The 15,538-nt window shown below is 41.8% G+C and overlaps 1 protein-coding gene across 4 annotated transcripts in view; it reads left to right on the plus strand.

Moving 5' to 3' along the window:
• Window positions 1-15,538, plus strand: part of LOC120526236 (tyrosine-protein phosphatase non-receptor type 22-like) — a 203,716-nt gene that overhangs the window by 107,740 nt on the left and 80,438 nt on the right. For all 4 annotated transcript variants that reach the window (XM_039749296.1, XM_039749299.1, XM_039749298.1 and 1 more), the window contains exons 13-18: window positions 5,487-6,157; window positions 8,457-8,546; window positions 8,733-8,804; window positions 9,173-9,288; window positions 14,253-14,280; window positions 14,427-14,489. In XM_039749296.1, coding sequence (XP_039605230.1) covers window positions 5,487-6,157; window positions 8,457-8,546; window positions 8,733-8,804; window positions 9,173-9,288; window positions 14,253-14,280; window positions 14,427-14,489 — 1,040 coding nt within the window. The remainder of the gene's footprint in view (window positions 1-5,486; window positions 6,158-8,456; window positions 8,547-8,732; window positions 8,805-9,172; window positions 9,289-14,252; window positions 14,281-14,426; window positions 14,490-15,538) is intronic.

Below are 15,538 nucleotides of genomic sequence, written 5' to 3' on the forward strand. Positions count from 1 at the left end.
GGACTGATTGCTTAGAATAGTTGTAAGCTTTAAAGCTGCTGATGAGTCAAAGAAGCGTTTTTAACAAAATGCTTCTCATGAGCGTTTTCTATCTTTATTTCTATATTAAATAGTAGAAGGAAATGGTCTGATAGACCGATATCAGTGACCTGCTTTATATCAACTTTAAGTCCTTTAGTAATCACTAAGTCTAACGTATGACCTGCTTTATGTGTAGGCTGATTTACGAGCTGCCTCAAATCAAAAGAGTCCAGGAGGTTCATGAATTCCTTTACCTTTTGGTCACACTGATTGTCGACATGAAAGTTAAAGTCGCCGACTATTAAGAGTGCATCATAGTTTGTAACTAAAATTGACATTAAGTCAGAGAATTCCTCAAGGAAAGACGCGTTATATTTAGGAGGTCTATACACGGATAATACGAGAACGTGAGAATCTCCATGAATAACAACGGCGAGATACTCAAAGGACTTAAATTTACCAAAACTAACATCTTTACATTTTAATCGCTCGAGTAAATGTTTGCCAAACCCCCCTTTTTCCCCTGGCGGTCGGCACGAGTAAAACTGTAATCCGGAGGCGCAGATTCGATTAAAACTGCCGCCCCATTGGAATTAAGCCATGTTTCATTTAGCGCAATAAAATCAATGTTTCTATCACTAATAAGATCGTTTATAAAAAATGTCTTGTTAGTTAAAGCTCTAACATTTAATAGTGCCATATTTAATGTTTCTGAAGGGCAGAGCTGAATTTTATGCGTGTTATCGGTAATCGGAACAAAAATTAAGTTATTTTTGTTAACGCCGCTCTGTGTGTACTTTTTATGTAATCTACAATCCGTTTTTATAGTCTTAATGCAGTGTTGATCTGAAGTAGTAATTTCAATTAAATTATTGGTGTTTTGCCGCACTGCCTAGATTTTTTACGTGCATTAAGATTTGTTATTAGATTATTAATGATGTGCACTTTAACGGAAGACTCTGTTAAGCCATTATGTCCTATCAAACCAGTAGCATTACGTAAGGGGTTAGCAGTAGAAGTAGACAGTCAAGATAGACGAATTACCTTAGCGATGTTTTCGGAGAGGACCCGGGCGCCAAATCTATTCGGATGCAGTCCATCCCGCTTGAAGAAGCCCGGCCTTTCCCAAAAAAGATCCCAGTTGTCTATAAACCCGATGTCTTGATTCTCGCAGAAGCCTCTCAGCCAGTTGTTTAAACCCAGCAGACGACTGTAGTATTCATGCGATCGTCTGACGAGAGGTAGTGGACCCGAGATGAAGATTTTTGCGGATGGGGTCCTCTCCTTCGTGTCTTCAACTAGTGCTGCGAAGTCAGCCTTGAGAACCTCTGACTCGGTGCCTTATGTCGTTTACGCCGGCATGTAGAATGATGGATCCAATTGCCCTCTTGTGCTTCTGGTAGAAGGTCGGCCCGCCTCATCACATCTCGAACTCGAGCACCGGGAAAACAAGAAACAAAGGATTTTTGATTAGGGCACGTGATATTCAGGTTTCGTACAATGGAATCACCTACCACGATTATATCACCCGGGGTTGAAGGCAGACTGGGGACGCGGAGAGGGTCGAATCGATTCTGGATTTGAATGCTCGCCTGTGCCGCTGGAGGTGTTCTAGCCTTGAACCCCCGCCTGCAAAGCTGAAACCCGTCGAGGTCTTCATCAGCGTTGTTCCTACGAGCGCGGGGTGAAGCTTACTTGCCCTTGGACTTGAGCGCACGAGGTGGGGTTGATGTTACGCCGGCTTCGGTTGTTTGGTGTGGTTTGTCCAGCAGCCGAGTCTTCAAGTCTCTGAGGTACCTTCGTCTAGACAGGAGTTTCTGAATCTGTTTGTCGAGTGCCTGGATTTCCTCGACAACGATGGCAACGCGATTCATCCCACTGTCGGCCATTGTCTGCTTCTACTTCCGCTTCGTCACCTAGGAAAGAAAGAGAGAAAGTTAGGGTCTTCAAACTTGCGAACGAAAAGGTAAAATGTGTCATTAAAAGAGTCACACGTAATAATGCATGAAAATACATGGAGCACAAACATGTCTGTGCATTGTCGTATCGAACGTATCAAAGCAAGTGTGGACATGAAAAACCGATACATGCGACTAGGGGGTCGACGGTTTTTGGTATAGGGGTCTGCGGCTAAAAAAAGTTTGGGAACACTTGGTCTACAGGAAAGGGAGAAAAAGAGTCAGTGCACTCTGCCACATCGCGGCATGCCTCAGAACTGCCTTCACTCAAGCCCTTTAGCTGCCTCCCATGCGCACGTGTGTGACGATAGATACTTTGTTAATCCCAAGGGGAAATTCACATACTCCAGCAGCAGCATACTGATAAAAAAAACAATATTAAATTAAAGAGTGATAAAAATGCAGGTAAAACAGACAATAACTTTGTATAATGATAACATTTATCCCCCCCAGCCCTACCCCCTTAGTCTGTCAATGGAGCAGGACAGTGACATTAGATTACATTACTAATAACATTAAAGATATACTCAAAATACCCCGACACACACATACACATTCTTAATATGAATGTACATACACCAACATATACAAACATAGTATTTAACCTCTTATAGGGTCAAAGGCCAAAACAAATAAATAAGTCTTTAATGATGACCTAAAAGTAACTAATGTCAGGGAAGACCTAATATATAATAAGGCAAGTTATTGCAAAGAGAAGGAGCAGCCACTGCAAATGCCAAATCCCCCCTTTGCTTTAACCTCGACCTTGGCTCCACTAAGAGCTGCTGGCTGGCAGACCACAGTGCCCTCATTGACATGTAAACACGAAGGAGTTCCAAAAGGTAAGATGGGCCACTTCATTCAAACATTTAAAAACAAGTAACAAGATTTTAAAATCAATTCTGTAGAGGACGGGAAGCCAATGGAGCGAGGTCAATATTGCCAAGTTGTGGTGAGATCCTGTCAATAGGTGAGCAGTAATGTTCAGGACTAGCTGTAAGCATTGTAATGATGCCTGATCAGTACCTACATACAGAGAGCTGAAGAGAAGAAACAGTAAAGAAGTTCACCACACCACAAGTGCATTCAATGAACCGCAAGGGACTATACAGTGGTGTGAAAAACTATTTGCCCCCTTCCTGATTTCTTATTCTTTTGCATGTTTGTCACACAAAATGTTTCTGATCATCAAACACATTTAACCATTAGTCAAATATAACACTAGTAAACACAAAATGCAGTTTTTAAATGATGTTTTTTATTATTTATGGAGAAAAAATCCAAACCTACATGGCCCTGTGTGAAAAAGTAATTGCCCCCTTGTTAAAAAATAACCTAACTGTGGTGTATCACACCTGAGTTCAATTTCTGTAGCCACCCCCAGGCCTGATTACTGCCACACCTGTTTCAATCAAGAAATCACTTAAATAGGAGCTGCCTGACACAGAGAAGTAGACCAAAAGCACCTCAAAAAGCTAGACATCATGCCAAGATCCAAAGAAATTCAGGAACAAATGAGAACAGAAGTAATTGAGATCTATCAGTCTTCTAAAGGTTATAAAGCCATTTCTAAAGCTTTGGGACTCCAGCTGAACCACAGTGAGAGCCATTATCCACAAATGGCAAAAACATGGAACAGTGGTGAACCTTCCCAGGAGTGGCGGCCGACCAAAATTACCCCAAGAGCGCAGAGACGACTCATCCGAGAGGTCACAAAAGACCCCAGGATAACGTCTAAAGAACTGCAGGCCTCACTTGCCTCAATTAAGGTCAGTGTTCACCACTCCACCATAAGAAAGAGACTGGGCAAAACGGCCTACACGGCAGATTTCCAAGACGCAAACATTGTTAAGCAAAAAGAACATTAGGGCTCGTCTCAATTTTGCTAAGAAACATCTCAATGATTGCCAAGACTTTTGGGAAAATACCTTGTGGACTGATGAGACAAAAGTTGAACTTTTTGGAAGGCAAATGTCCCGTTACATCTGGCGTAAAAGGAACACAGCATTTCAGAAACAGAACATCATACCAACAGTAAAATATGGTGGTGGTAGTGTGATGGTCTGGGGTTGTTTTGCTGCTTCAGGACCTGGAAGGCTTGCTGTGATAGATGGAACAATGAATTCTACTGTCTACGAAAAAATCCTGAAGGAGAATGTCCGCCATCTGTTCACAACGCAAGCTGAAGCGATCTTGGTGCTGCAACAGGACAATGACCCAAAACACACCAGCAAATCCACCTCTGAATGGCTGAAGAAAACAAAATGAAGACTTTGGAGTGGCCTAGTCAAAGTCCTGACCTGAATCCAATTGAGATGCTATGGCATGACCTTAAAAAGGCGGTTCATGCTAGAAAACCCTCAAATAAAGCTGAATTACAACAATTCTGCAAAGATGAGTGGGCCAAAATTCCTCCAGAGTGCTGTAAAAGACTCATTGCAAGTTATCGCAAACGCTTGATTGCAGTTATTGCTGCTAAGGGTGGCCCAACCAGTTATTAGGTTCAGGCGGCAATTACTTTTTCACACAGGGCCATGTAGGTTTGGATTTTTTCTCCCTAAATAATAAAACCATCATTTAAAAACTGCATTTTGTGTTTACTTGTGTTATATTTGACTAATGGTTAAATGTGTTTGATGATCAGAAACATTTTGTGTGACAAACATGCAAAAGAATAAGAAATCAGGAAGGGGGCAAATAGTTTTTCACACCACTGTAGATGAGGGTAGCCCCTTGACAGAGATGGGCAGGTGGGCTTGCCTCTTGGGGAACCACCCACAAAACTCAAGATGCATAGGAAGAGATGCTTAGACATAAAGAATCTGAATGACCAATGATATTAACAATTAAAATGAACACAAAACACATATAGAGACATTTGAACCCCAACCAGCGGGGAACATAACACTTGTAAGGCATTCCTTACCAAAGGTGCAGTGCGTCCTAGCAACTCATGAGCTAAATGCTTATATCCTAAAATGGCAATGTGATAAACGTATACGTGAAATAATAAAAATATTAATATATTTCTATGTTAAACAATTAATCCAAACTACACAAAATGTTTATGTTCCTTGAAAATAAAGCTTTATGAATATTCACAAAAAATGAACAGAAAAGATCTATCCAAGACAAAAAATAAATTCACTGAGATGTCCAAGGATTACCAATTCTTAATAGCACCATTTGCTGTGAGGATCATGTTTGACTTTCTGTGGCTCTTTATTTAGCTAAATAGAACAGGAAAATTAATGAAGAAATAAGTAAGAAATAAGTAACATTGATGGATATTCCTCAGGTAGGATACAGAGACACAGAAAACAACTAGTTTACCAGAATAGTTTGTGTAGATGCTTAGAAGTTTAGATTCCAAGTACCACAATTGAAGGATGCAACTTTAGGACCTTAATGTCTTGACTTAAATATTTGATGGACAGGAATTTGTAGATACCTCCTTACAACTGCTCCATATTGATTGAGGTTTTGCTGTTTGACAATTTCCTACAGCTGCTCGCAGGAGAACAGACTCCAAGAAAATCACTTCCATGAGGTTGCACAGGAGCCCAACTCCATAAGACAGACTGCCCTTAGGGAGGAAGCACCTCCTCTGCCAAGCAGACACTCCAATCAGTTTTCCCGGGTGACACGGCGTTCAATGTTCATCAGAAGGAGAGATGTGGAGGAGAACAATGTTAAACGCCGGAGTCTGGACTTGAACAGAACAGAGGACTTGCTGCAGAGCTTGGGGTTTGATTCCAGCCTAATACCCCAAAATGAGAGTCCTGTGCCCAGAAGTAGGGTAAACATGGTCATCCCCGCAAACCCTGTCCAGCAACAGAGGGCTTGCAAGAATGAAGGACCAGCACAATCCCTACAGGACAGTTTAACGTTCGAGGAAAACAGCTTTATCCAAGTCATACCAGTTCCTCAGGCGAAGAAAGTCCAATTTCAAGAGAACAAGAACTTGTGCTCTGTTACCCCTACGGTCTGTCTCACAGTTGAAGATCCCTATTTCTCTCCAGTGTCCCCAGTCCCAATTTTAACACTGATTGAACCAGAGGATAAAGAGGAGTGCAGGCAGGAGCAAGAGAATAATATTGATCAGTGGACGGAACACATTTCATTTGTCTGTGGGTTATGGAGTCCTGACACTCTCAAACTTGAGATCCCTGAGTCTGGTAAGTTAGCAGATACGCACCTGAATTTGCCAGTGCTCTTTTTTGCCATTAGTTCTTTGCAGTCTAGTCTACTTCAGCTGCTTTTACTGCAAAAACCAGTAGCTAACTGACTGACTGACGGCTTTCAGCTTGGGATGGATTGACTCTCAACTGACTCCTCCAGCCAGTTGTCAGAGATCTCCTAATCTTACTTAGCCTGCTCAGCCATTGTTTTCCGAGTTCCATTTTGTGGGGTGCGTCTGTCACTCTTGTCTGATGCAGTCATGTGTCTCAGGAATTTCCTGATCAGCTTTTTATCTTTGTCTTGCTCTGTTTTGCATTGCATCACCCACCTCTTCACATTTCCAACCTCTGTTCTCCTTAAATACAAAAAAGGAAAAATATTTGCCCTTTACTTTATTTTCTCTATAATTTCAAACTTTTGGTCTTCAAACAAACCTAATATTAGATAAAGGGCACCTTAGTGAACAAATAACACCATTTTTGAATTATTTAATTTAGCTAATGAACAAGACTTCCAACACCAGCTGGTACTGTGTGATAATGTATTTGTCCCCTAGTTAAATCAACCCATTTAAAGGATAGATATGGACAACTGATTGAACACAGTTCATTCACTTCAATATAAATGTCACTTATTGTGACCCTTTGTGTTACCATCACAAAAATTCAACAAGTCTGTAATGTCAAGATCAAAGAAAGTTGACGAAGAGATCGGAAAATCTTTGTTCATACATATTTTTAAGCTTCTAGCCATTTTGTCTTGTTTCATATGCGCTTGCCCAGTTCCCATCTCATTAATGTTTCTCAACTTAATCCTAAACTGTCTCATCTCACAGCTGCCTGATTTTGCCTACCACAGATGTTCCTCCCCAGTGTTTACTTGTCCACCACGTTCCTCTAATTATAATAAGCATCCCATGAACGTTTACTCCTTACAGATGTTTTTGTGGCTTTCCCGTCATGCCAGATTACATGAGCCTCCTCAAATTAAAGGGTGGTCTTTTCTCACTAATGTTTCCTAGCTTTCTTTTGAATTGTTGCAGTAAGAGGGGTGAGTATAATGAAGATGAGGGAGGGATGTAACCCGAATTGCCATTGAGGCTGTAGGAGTCCTCCGTTAGCTTCACTGGCTGAACGGGCTGTTCTATAATTCAAAGACCATAAATTCAAGTCCTGCTGTTGCAATCACGACCCTGAGCGAACTCCTCAGTGTGATTCTGATTTATTTTGCAGCAAAAGGGCATCCCTACTATTTACATTTTACATTTATTAGCTTAGCAGATGTTTTTATTTAAAGTGTCTTACAAAAGAGGTCAACTTAATCGAGTGAACATCCGCCTGGGGTACTGTTTGGGAACAAGTACTACAGGACAAGGGCACAAATCTGAACAAAATACAAGCGAGTTACAAAAAAAGACAGAAAGAGAGAATCTTCAAACACTTCTTAAATATATTGAGGGAATCAAAAGTTCAAATCGAGATCAAGAGCTCTTTCCACCAGCTTAGAGCTACACATGAAAAGAGTCTGGACTGAAAGTTGATAACATGGAGTGGTGGCATCAGCAGACCTGTGTGGTCAAGAAGGACCATAGGAACCTCACAAGTGTCTCCATATATACAGGTGCTGTCCTGCTGACTACTATGTAGACAATCATCAAGGATTTCAATTAAACATGTCCCTCTGCAATGTAATGCCAGTCCATTCTGTTCCACAAATTGTAATCAGTACTCTTGACAGCAGCTTGTCTCATCTAGTTCATCTAATGTCATACTTCTCAACGAACAGTACTTTGTTGCAAATATTTTCTAACCTGCTCCTAATGTCCAGCCTCATATATGTTACTGCACTTCTTATTGGGCAGCACAGTCTTGCTAGTGTTTCCTAGTTGGTTCCTGATTTATCATCCCTCAGATATGCCTTTACTTTTGACTAGACCATCTCGTCTCATTTATGTTTTTCAAGATCTTCTTCAACTGTTTTGCCACACTGCTCTTTGCCACTTTCTTTCTGATCTTAATAATAACTGTACATTTTATCCATGTAGTGCATTACACATGCTTGCTCAAACCACATTTTGCTACCTCAGACCTGGCTTCTCACATCTTACTGGATTGTCATGTCTCACTAATCCTAACTGATCGTCACTGATCCTGCCTTCATCATTTAGTAGTTGGATGTCTGTCTCATTCCAAGTAGTTTTTTCTGTGGTTCCTACTGACTTGTCTAATGCTCAAGGAGCCAAGCAGTGTCTTGGCATCTCTAGTCCACACCTTGTGAGGGCCTCTTGCACTTTAGTTTCAGGAGTAGTGAGCCAAAGTGATGAAGAATCCCCACCACCTCTTCCGAAGCGGACGCCAGAGTCCTTCATTTTAGCAAGTGAAGACGGTAAGTCCAGGAGCCTTCTTGGTTCCATTTTTTCTTTTATATGAGGAGTGGCTATTCCTAGAAATATGTCTGACAAATAAGGTGCTTATATAAGCATGTGACTTAGTAAACATCTTTGAGAATGAGACTTTGTGACGGACTGTTCTGACCACACTGCATGTAATGGGCCATTTGGTTTATTTTCAGCACCTGCATCACCAAGGACGCCACCTTTACCCAAGAGGACACCCGAGTCTCTGGTCCTAGCCAGCGAAGACTGTGAGTAACAGTATGTCTGCCGTTGTCAAATGACTCAGAAGACAAGACTGAGCTTATTAGAGTAACAGTCTGGTTACAAATATCAGTAGTTACAGGACGTGGGTTGTGGTTTATTAACGAATCTCAAAAGTAGATTGAATGTGCCTTCTTTGATAAATCAGCTCACTTCAGTCATTTCTTGCTGCTTTTAGCATTTCCTTTTTTTGTAGTAACTGAACAAGCTGGGACAGCATTTTAAGTGCCAGTATTGTCGTGGAAACTTCACCTCTGAGCACATGACTGCGTCCTCCAGAGCCTGTTGTTTTGTTTTGTTAACAAACAGGCCGTGGTAGTCACACTCATATTCTTCTTCTCCTCCTCCTCTGCAGCTCTTCCTGCTGTCACACTTCCAGAAATGTTTCGATTTGGAACATCAGCAGAATGGTGCGGGCAACTGGACCTGAACAGCAGGCCAATGGCATTGGTCGAGAGGAGCAGGAGCAAGGTGATAAGAGTTGGAGCCTGCTGTGTCTGCTTGATTGTATAACGTGTAGCTTTCAGTCAGTATGTCTGAAGAAGAGCTAATTAGGAACTTCTGAGCCTGAATAGGATATTCTATGGTGCTCAATTTGTAAATGGCCATACAATTGATTGGGTTTACTAAAATACGTGAATAATAAGTCCATTCCATTTGTTTTTCGTAGTGAATGTTTCTTACTTCAAAACTAGATCAACCTGGAAGTTGAAGAAGACAAAATAAATATCATTCTACCATTTAATTTTTAAACTACAGAACAGCATAGCTTGAGAGATTCATCCTTACCTTGTCAACATATGCTGGGGCCAGTCTCCTTTATATGCCCAGTCAAGAAGGGCATGGGCTACAGAATACCATTATGATAGGGCATCTTTTACAGATGACCCAACTTCTAAACAGTTTTCCACGTTGACAACAGGAGAAAATGTCCTTTGAACTGAGCACATTATAGAAGAATGGTGGTGCATGAGAGATAGCAGGTATACCCATAGGGACTAGTTATTGGTCAGTTGAATCTTCTCTTCACATACAATTAAATTCGGGCCAGGTCTGTGAACATTGACTCCTGAAATGAAGCATCCAAAGATGATCTGGGCTAATGAATTCACTGGTTTTTAAAACCAGGGGCCTTATTCATGCTCAAAAAGGGACTTGAAATATGCATACATAAGTTCCTACAAAAACATTGGGACTTATAAAAGAAAATTTGATGGGGTAATATGCGTAAATTTATAGCAACTCTGACCCATCCATACGCAACATTTCAATGAAACTGGGAAATGATGACACCCGTGATCAAGTAGGTCAAATGCAGCCAAACCAGCTAAATGACAACTCGCACACATAATAATTATCACTTAGCTGTTACTATAATGTGCGTTGATGTGACAAACATATTACACCTGAAAGTGATAACTGAGATGCACAGACTGTATGTGAGTTCCATTTAAGGAGGTCCAGTGCTGCAAATTTGCACTGAAGAACATTTTTGATTGTTCCCCAGTATATATTGACTGTTGTCACTTCTCAGGGAACTGGCCGACTATGCAGGAATATCTCAGCCAAGTTTCACTCTGCTATGCCGGCACCAACCAGTGAGGCACTGCATCCAGTTATCATATAGTGTGGATGTACATACTGTACATAAAACTCAACATGTTTTTGTCAACATAAAAAGGTAATTTCATGCAGTGCCGGGTTCTCCAAATGTAATAAGAGCAACTGACAGAACTTGTGTTGCAATAAGGGCACCTAGAGAGAATGAAGCTGCTTTTGTTAACTGTAAGCAGTGACATTCCATTAACAAACTAGGTATCTGTGATGCCAAGATGAGGCTGATAGTCGTCATGGATCAGTGGCCTGGGTCATCCTGTGATTTATTTATTTTGAGGCACAGTGGCCTTGACAGATGCGATGGTGCTGTATGTGATAGCTGGCTTGTTGGTAAGGTAACTGTTTCATATGGCCTGTAAATTCATTGTAATATCAATCACATCATTACATGTGCCAGGTGATAGTGGCTACCCACTCATAAACTGGTGCCTTACACCTTTCCCGGACCCTCAGAATGCAGAGGAGAGGCACTATAATGCCATGCATGATGCACTCTCAGTTGCAGAGCACAGCCAGATAGCCTACTATTGAATAAAGGGAGCAGGGTCTCAGGGCTTCAGGCTGCTCTACCGGCCAGTGATGTTCTGCGACATCTTGAATGCAAATGTATGAAGTTGATTAGCAGGCTACATATCTCGATGTTTCGAGGCGGTGTTCGATGTTCCCATACACATATTTACAATGTGATTGTGATTTATAAATTGTGTAGAAATGTGCATACGCCAGGTTTTATAAATCTGAATATTTTTTGGTATATGAATTTTCCTGTTTTTGGGGGGATGTATTTTCACACAAAGTTTTATAAATGAGGCCCCTGAAGAGCTAACACTGGTGCGTCCATGCTGTTCAATTATTTTAGTAGTGCACAATGACATTGCTAGAGAAAAATGTAAAGCTCAGGAGAGCAGCATCTACTGGAATTAAATGTTTGCTAGTAGGTTGAGGAACTTGGAGGGGAAAAGGGCACTCTATGATAGATAGATAGATAGATAGATAGATAGATAGATAGATAGATAGATAGATAGATAGATAGATAGTGTGGAGCCGACCCGGACACAGACAGGAGGACATGTTGTTGAATCACCACCACACATATTTATTTACAATATTTACAAATAATGTGGTCACTCAGACCCAGAATAAAGTGCACAAACCCCAACAATCACAGTCCTGGCCACAAATGCCTTCTTCTCGGGCCGCCTCCACTCTCCTTTCTTGCCTTGTCCTTCTTCCACCCGACTCTAGCGCTGAATGAATGGAGATGGCCCCTTTTATGCAGTCCCCGGATGAGCACCAGGCATTCCTCCTCTGGCCACGCCCCAGCGTGGCGGAAGTGCCAGCTGTCCTCCCGGCAGCTCTCTGGGTGCCGTCCTAAATCTTCCCCCCAGCACTTCCTGGTGTGGTGGAAGGCATTGGGGCACCTCCTGGCGGTGACCACGGGCCCCTACAGGGTGGAGCTTCCATGCCCTGTACCCATGGCCCCCAGAGCAACCAGGAAGGCGGCCCCCACGTGATCCAGGGTGGGCTTTGACCTTCTTCCGGTCCCTCACCGCATCCCGGATAGATAGATAGATAGATAGATAGATAGATAGATAGATCGATAGATAAAGATAGATAGATAGATAGATAGATAGATAGATAGATAGATAGATAGATAGATAGATAGATAGATAGATAGATAGATAGATAGATAAAGGCACTATATGATAGATAGATAGATAGATAGATAGATAGATAGATAGATAGATAGATAGATACTCTATTGATCCCAAGGGAAATGACCATAGCCCAAACAACAGATGAGACAATGGTAACAAGCTAATTTTACAGCACCAAACAAATTCAATGTCCAAGCCAGCGCTAACAAGATCATGTTCACAATTTGCTCACAAGATGGTGAGGGTGTTGTCCATATGGATTACCCACCACACATAACCAATTAATATCATGCTGATTTACTTTTGCATTTGCAACGTCTAAATCGGGTAAAGACGGCAAAAAAGCGGTCAACCATTCCCTGCTTATAGTGCATGGGTGACAAAGGCATCTTTTTTCCAGGTCTGGCCCTGTGTGACTACCATCTGTTCTCCAATCTCAAATGGTGCTTCAATGGAATGTGCTATGACCAAATGTTTTATATGACTTGCACAAGACAGCTTAGTGAATGTTTTGGCAATGAGTATTAATGCTCACAGAGATTATGTTTAATAACAAAGCCTGTTTGGTTTTCCTGGAGTCTTTTATTAATAGGTCAGATTCAAAACTTTTTGATCATCCCCCCAAATAATAAATACAATTATTTTATTTTATTTAATTTCAAGATCACCCTCTTCCAAGATCTATATGATATTGACAGAATCGATTTTGATCATCCCATTTTGTATCTGAATGTATTCTTTTTATTTGTGGCCATATAATAAAAATCCACAACTAGATAGATAATATTATTGTATAATGTTAATGTTAACATTTACCCCATAGGGTGGAATTAAAGAGTCGCATAGTGTGGGGTCTCCTCAGTCTGTCAGTGGAGCAGGACGGTGACCGCAGTCTGTCGCTGAAGCTGCTCCTCTGCCTGGAGATGATCCTGTTCAGTGGCTGCAGTGAATTCTCCATGAGTGCACGCGTCTGCTCAGCGCCCGTCGCTCTGCTACGGATGTCAAACTGTCCAGCTCTGTGCCTACAATAGAGCCTGCCTTCCTTACCAGTTTGTCCAGGCGTGAGGCGTCCCTCTTCTTTATGCTGCCTCCCCAGCAAGCCACCGCGTAGAAGAGGGCACTCGCCACAACTGTCTGGTAGAACATCTGCACCATCTTATTGCACATGTTGAAGGACGCCAGCCTTCTAAGGAAGTATAGTCGGCTCTGTCCTTTCTTACACAGAGCATCAATATTGGCAGTCCAGTCCAATTTGTCATCCAGCTGCACTCCCAGGTATTTATAGGATTGCACCCACTGCACAGTCACCTCTGATGATCATGGGGTCCATGAGGGGCCTGGGCCATCACCAGCTCTTTGGTTTTGCTGGTGTTCAGGTGTAAGTGGTTTGAGCCGCACCATTTAACAAAGTCCTTGATTAGCTTCCTATACTCCTCCTCTTGCCCACTCCTGATGCAGCCCACAATAGCAGTGTCGTCAGTGAACTTTTGCACGTGGCAGGACTCAGAGTTGTATTGGAAGTCCGATGTATGTTGGCTGAACAGAACCGGAGAAAGTCCAGTCCCCTGCGGCGCTCCTGTGCTGCTGACCACAATGTCATACCTGCAGTTCCCGAGACGCACATACTGAGGTCTGTCTGTAAGATAGTCCACGATCCATGCTACCAGGTGTGAGTCTACTCCCATCTCATCAACTAAAGCAACAGAAACATCTGATATGAAAACGTTAACATACATCCTTTAAAAAATACATACCAACATGGGAAGAACTCATATGCTGCACACTGGCAACAACTAGGCCTGGATTGAAATCTAGTCTTTTGTGCTATCTACTGTGCAATCATCGTGTCATTAGCCTTCTTAAACCTAAGTAACCTCAAAATGAGTCTCAGGTGAGAGCCTTGTAATAAGAGACAATGCAACTGGAAGGTGTAGAAATGTCTAAACATCTCACAGGAAGGCACACCCCAGAGTATGAATAAGGGGAGAGCAAGAAAATGAACTGTGATGATGGTCTTCAAAGGCAAACAAAGGCTTTCACAGGATCAGCCTGCCACTTCAAGAAAAAAAGAAAATCTCACTAAAATACAATGTAGCTGCATTAGCCAGTCAGGGTGCCCACTAAGATGCCAGCTCCTAATGGATGCTCTTTGCCTTTCAGAGTTTGAAGGTCAAACCGTCAAGACCAGGTAAGTTGCTGGAACACTTTTTTCTTTCTTTACTAAATTCTTGTTCTTCTGCCTCGTCTGTATCAGTATATTTCTGTCAAATTGGTGCCATGACATGATTTGCATACCTTGTAAGAGATGCAAAGGTCTTTTCTGTATTCATGTAGGGCGACCGACATTTTCTCCACCACCAGTCCCCAAAGCTGCTCCATCAACAGCAGTGATTCTTGGTGAGTACTGATGGGAAGTGGGCCACCGTCTATAGTGGTGTGTGTTTCCTTTAGGGGCAATAGCTCGCTAGTTGGAATAAGTTCTTTTAAGTTGTGTCGTTTTAAGTAACCAGAAGCTATATAGATTTAATGTAAAAGGCGATATCCCTCTCATAGTGATACGGCGTTAAAAATCACATAAGAGAAAATAACTTAGCTTACGTTAGTGACGATTTACGCAGCATTACAGACGAGGAAGCCATGACAAATTCTATCAAGGTGGGATCTTGATAAATACAGTCTGCCAACTTTCATCATTACGCTGAAAGGATTTTCAAGATGGATGACATAATCTTTCGTCCATCGGCTTCGAAGTGTTTGGCTGGTGTCCAAGTATTTATATACTGTCTCCTCCACGTGTTGGCCCTCCCTTGGTTTCCAAATAAGGAAAGGAAAGGATTTGATTTCATCTCTAACATACAGGAATAGTACAATGCCTATTTCCGTAGCTGTCCCCTTCATTCTCCAAATGCTAGCAGTTTCTAAATGCCTGCTCATGTGAGTGAATTTATAAAATAATTTTTTGTACAGAGCACAGTGACATTAAACTTATATTCTTGTTACAGCAGCGTTTCTCAACCTTTAAGTATTTGCGACCCGAGTTTTCATAACAGTTTTAATCGCCCCCCCCCTAACATTTTTTTGAACTGTAGATGCATATTTTATCATACCTACTTAACTTTTATCGACATTTATCTAACTCTAGATTTATTGTTCTAGTATCAGAATGTAGTTTAAGTTAATTGGCTTTGGTTTCAACAGATGTATTTTTCATATTTCTGATTCTTGTTTTCTTTTTTTCACATCTTCGCGCCCCCCTTTGTGTTACTTTTGCGCCCCCCTAGGGGCCTACCCCACAGGTTGAGAACCACTGGGTTACAGTGTGAAAGTCTGTCCTGTGGTTGAGTGTGGAATCACAAGTCCCAAACAATAAACCAACTGGTACCAACCCAGTCATCTCCATTTGCTTCTTAACAAAAATAAAGCAAAATACAAGAGCCCAATGGCGT

The sequence above is a fragment of the Polypterus senegalus genome, chromosome 3 (genome assembly GCF_016835505.1).
Source record: "Polypterus senegalus isolate Bchr_013 chromosome 3, ASM1683550v1, whole genome shotgun sequence".
In the NCBI taxonomy this organism is placed as follows: Eukaryota; Metazoa; Chordata; class Cladistia; order Polypteriformes; family Polypteridae; genus Polypterus; species Polypterus senegalus.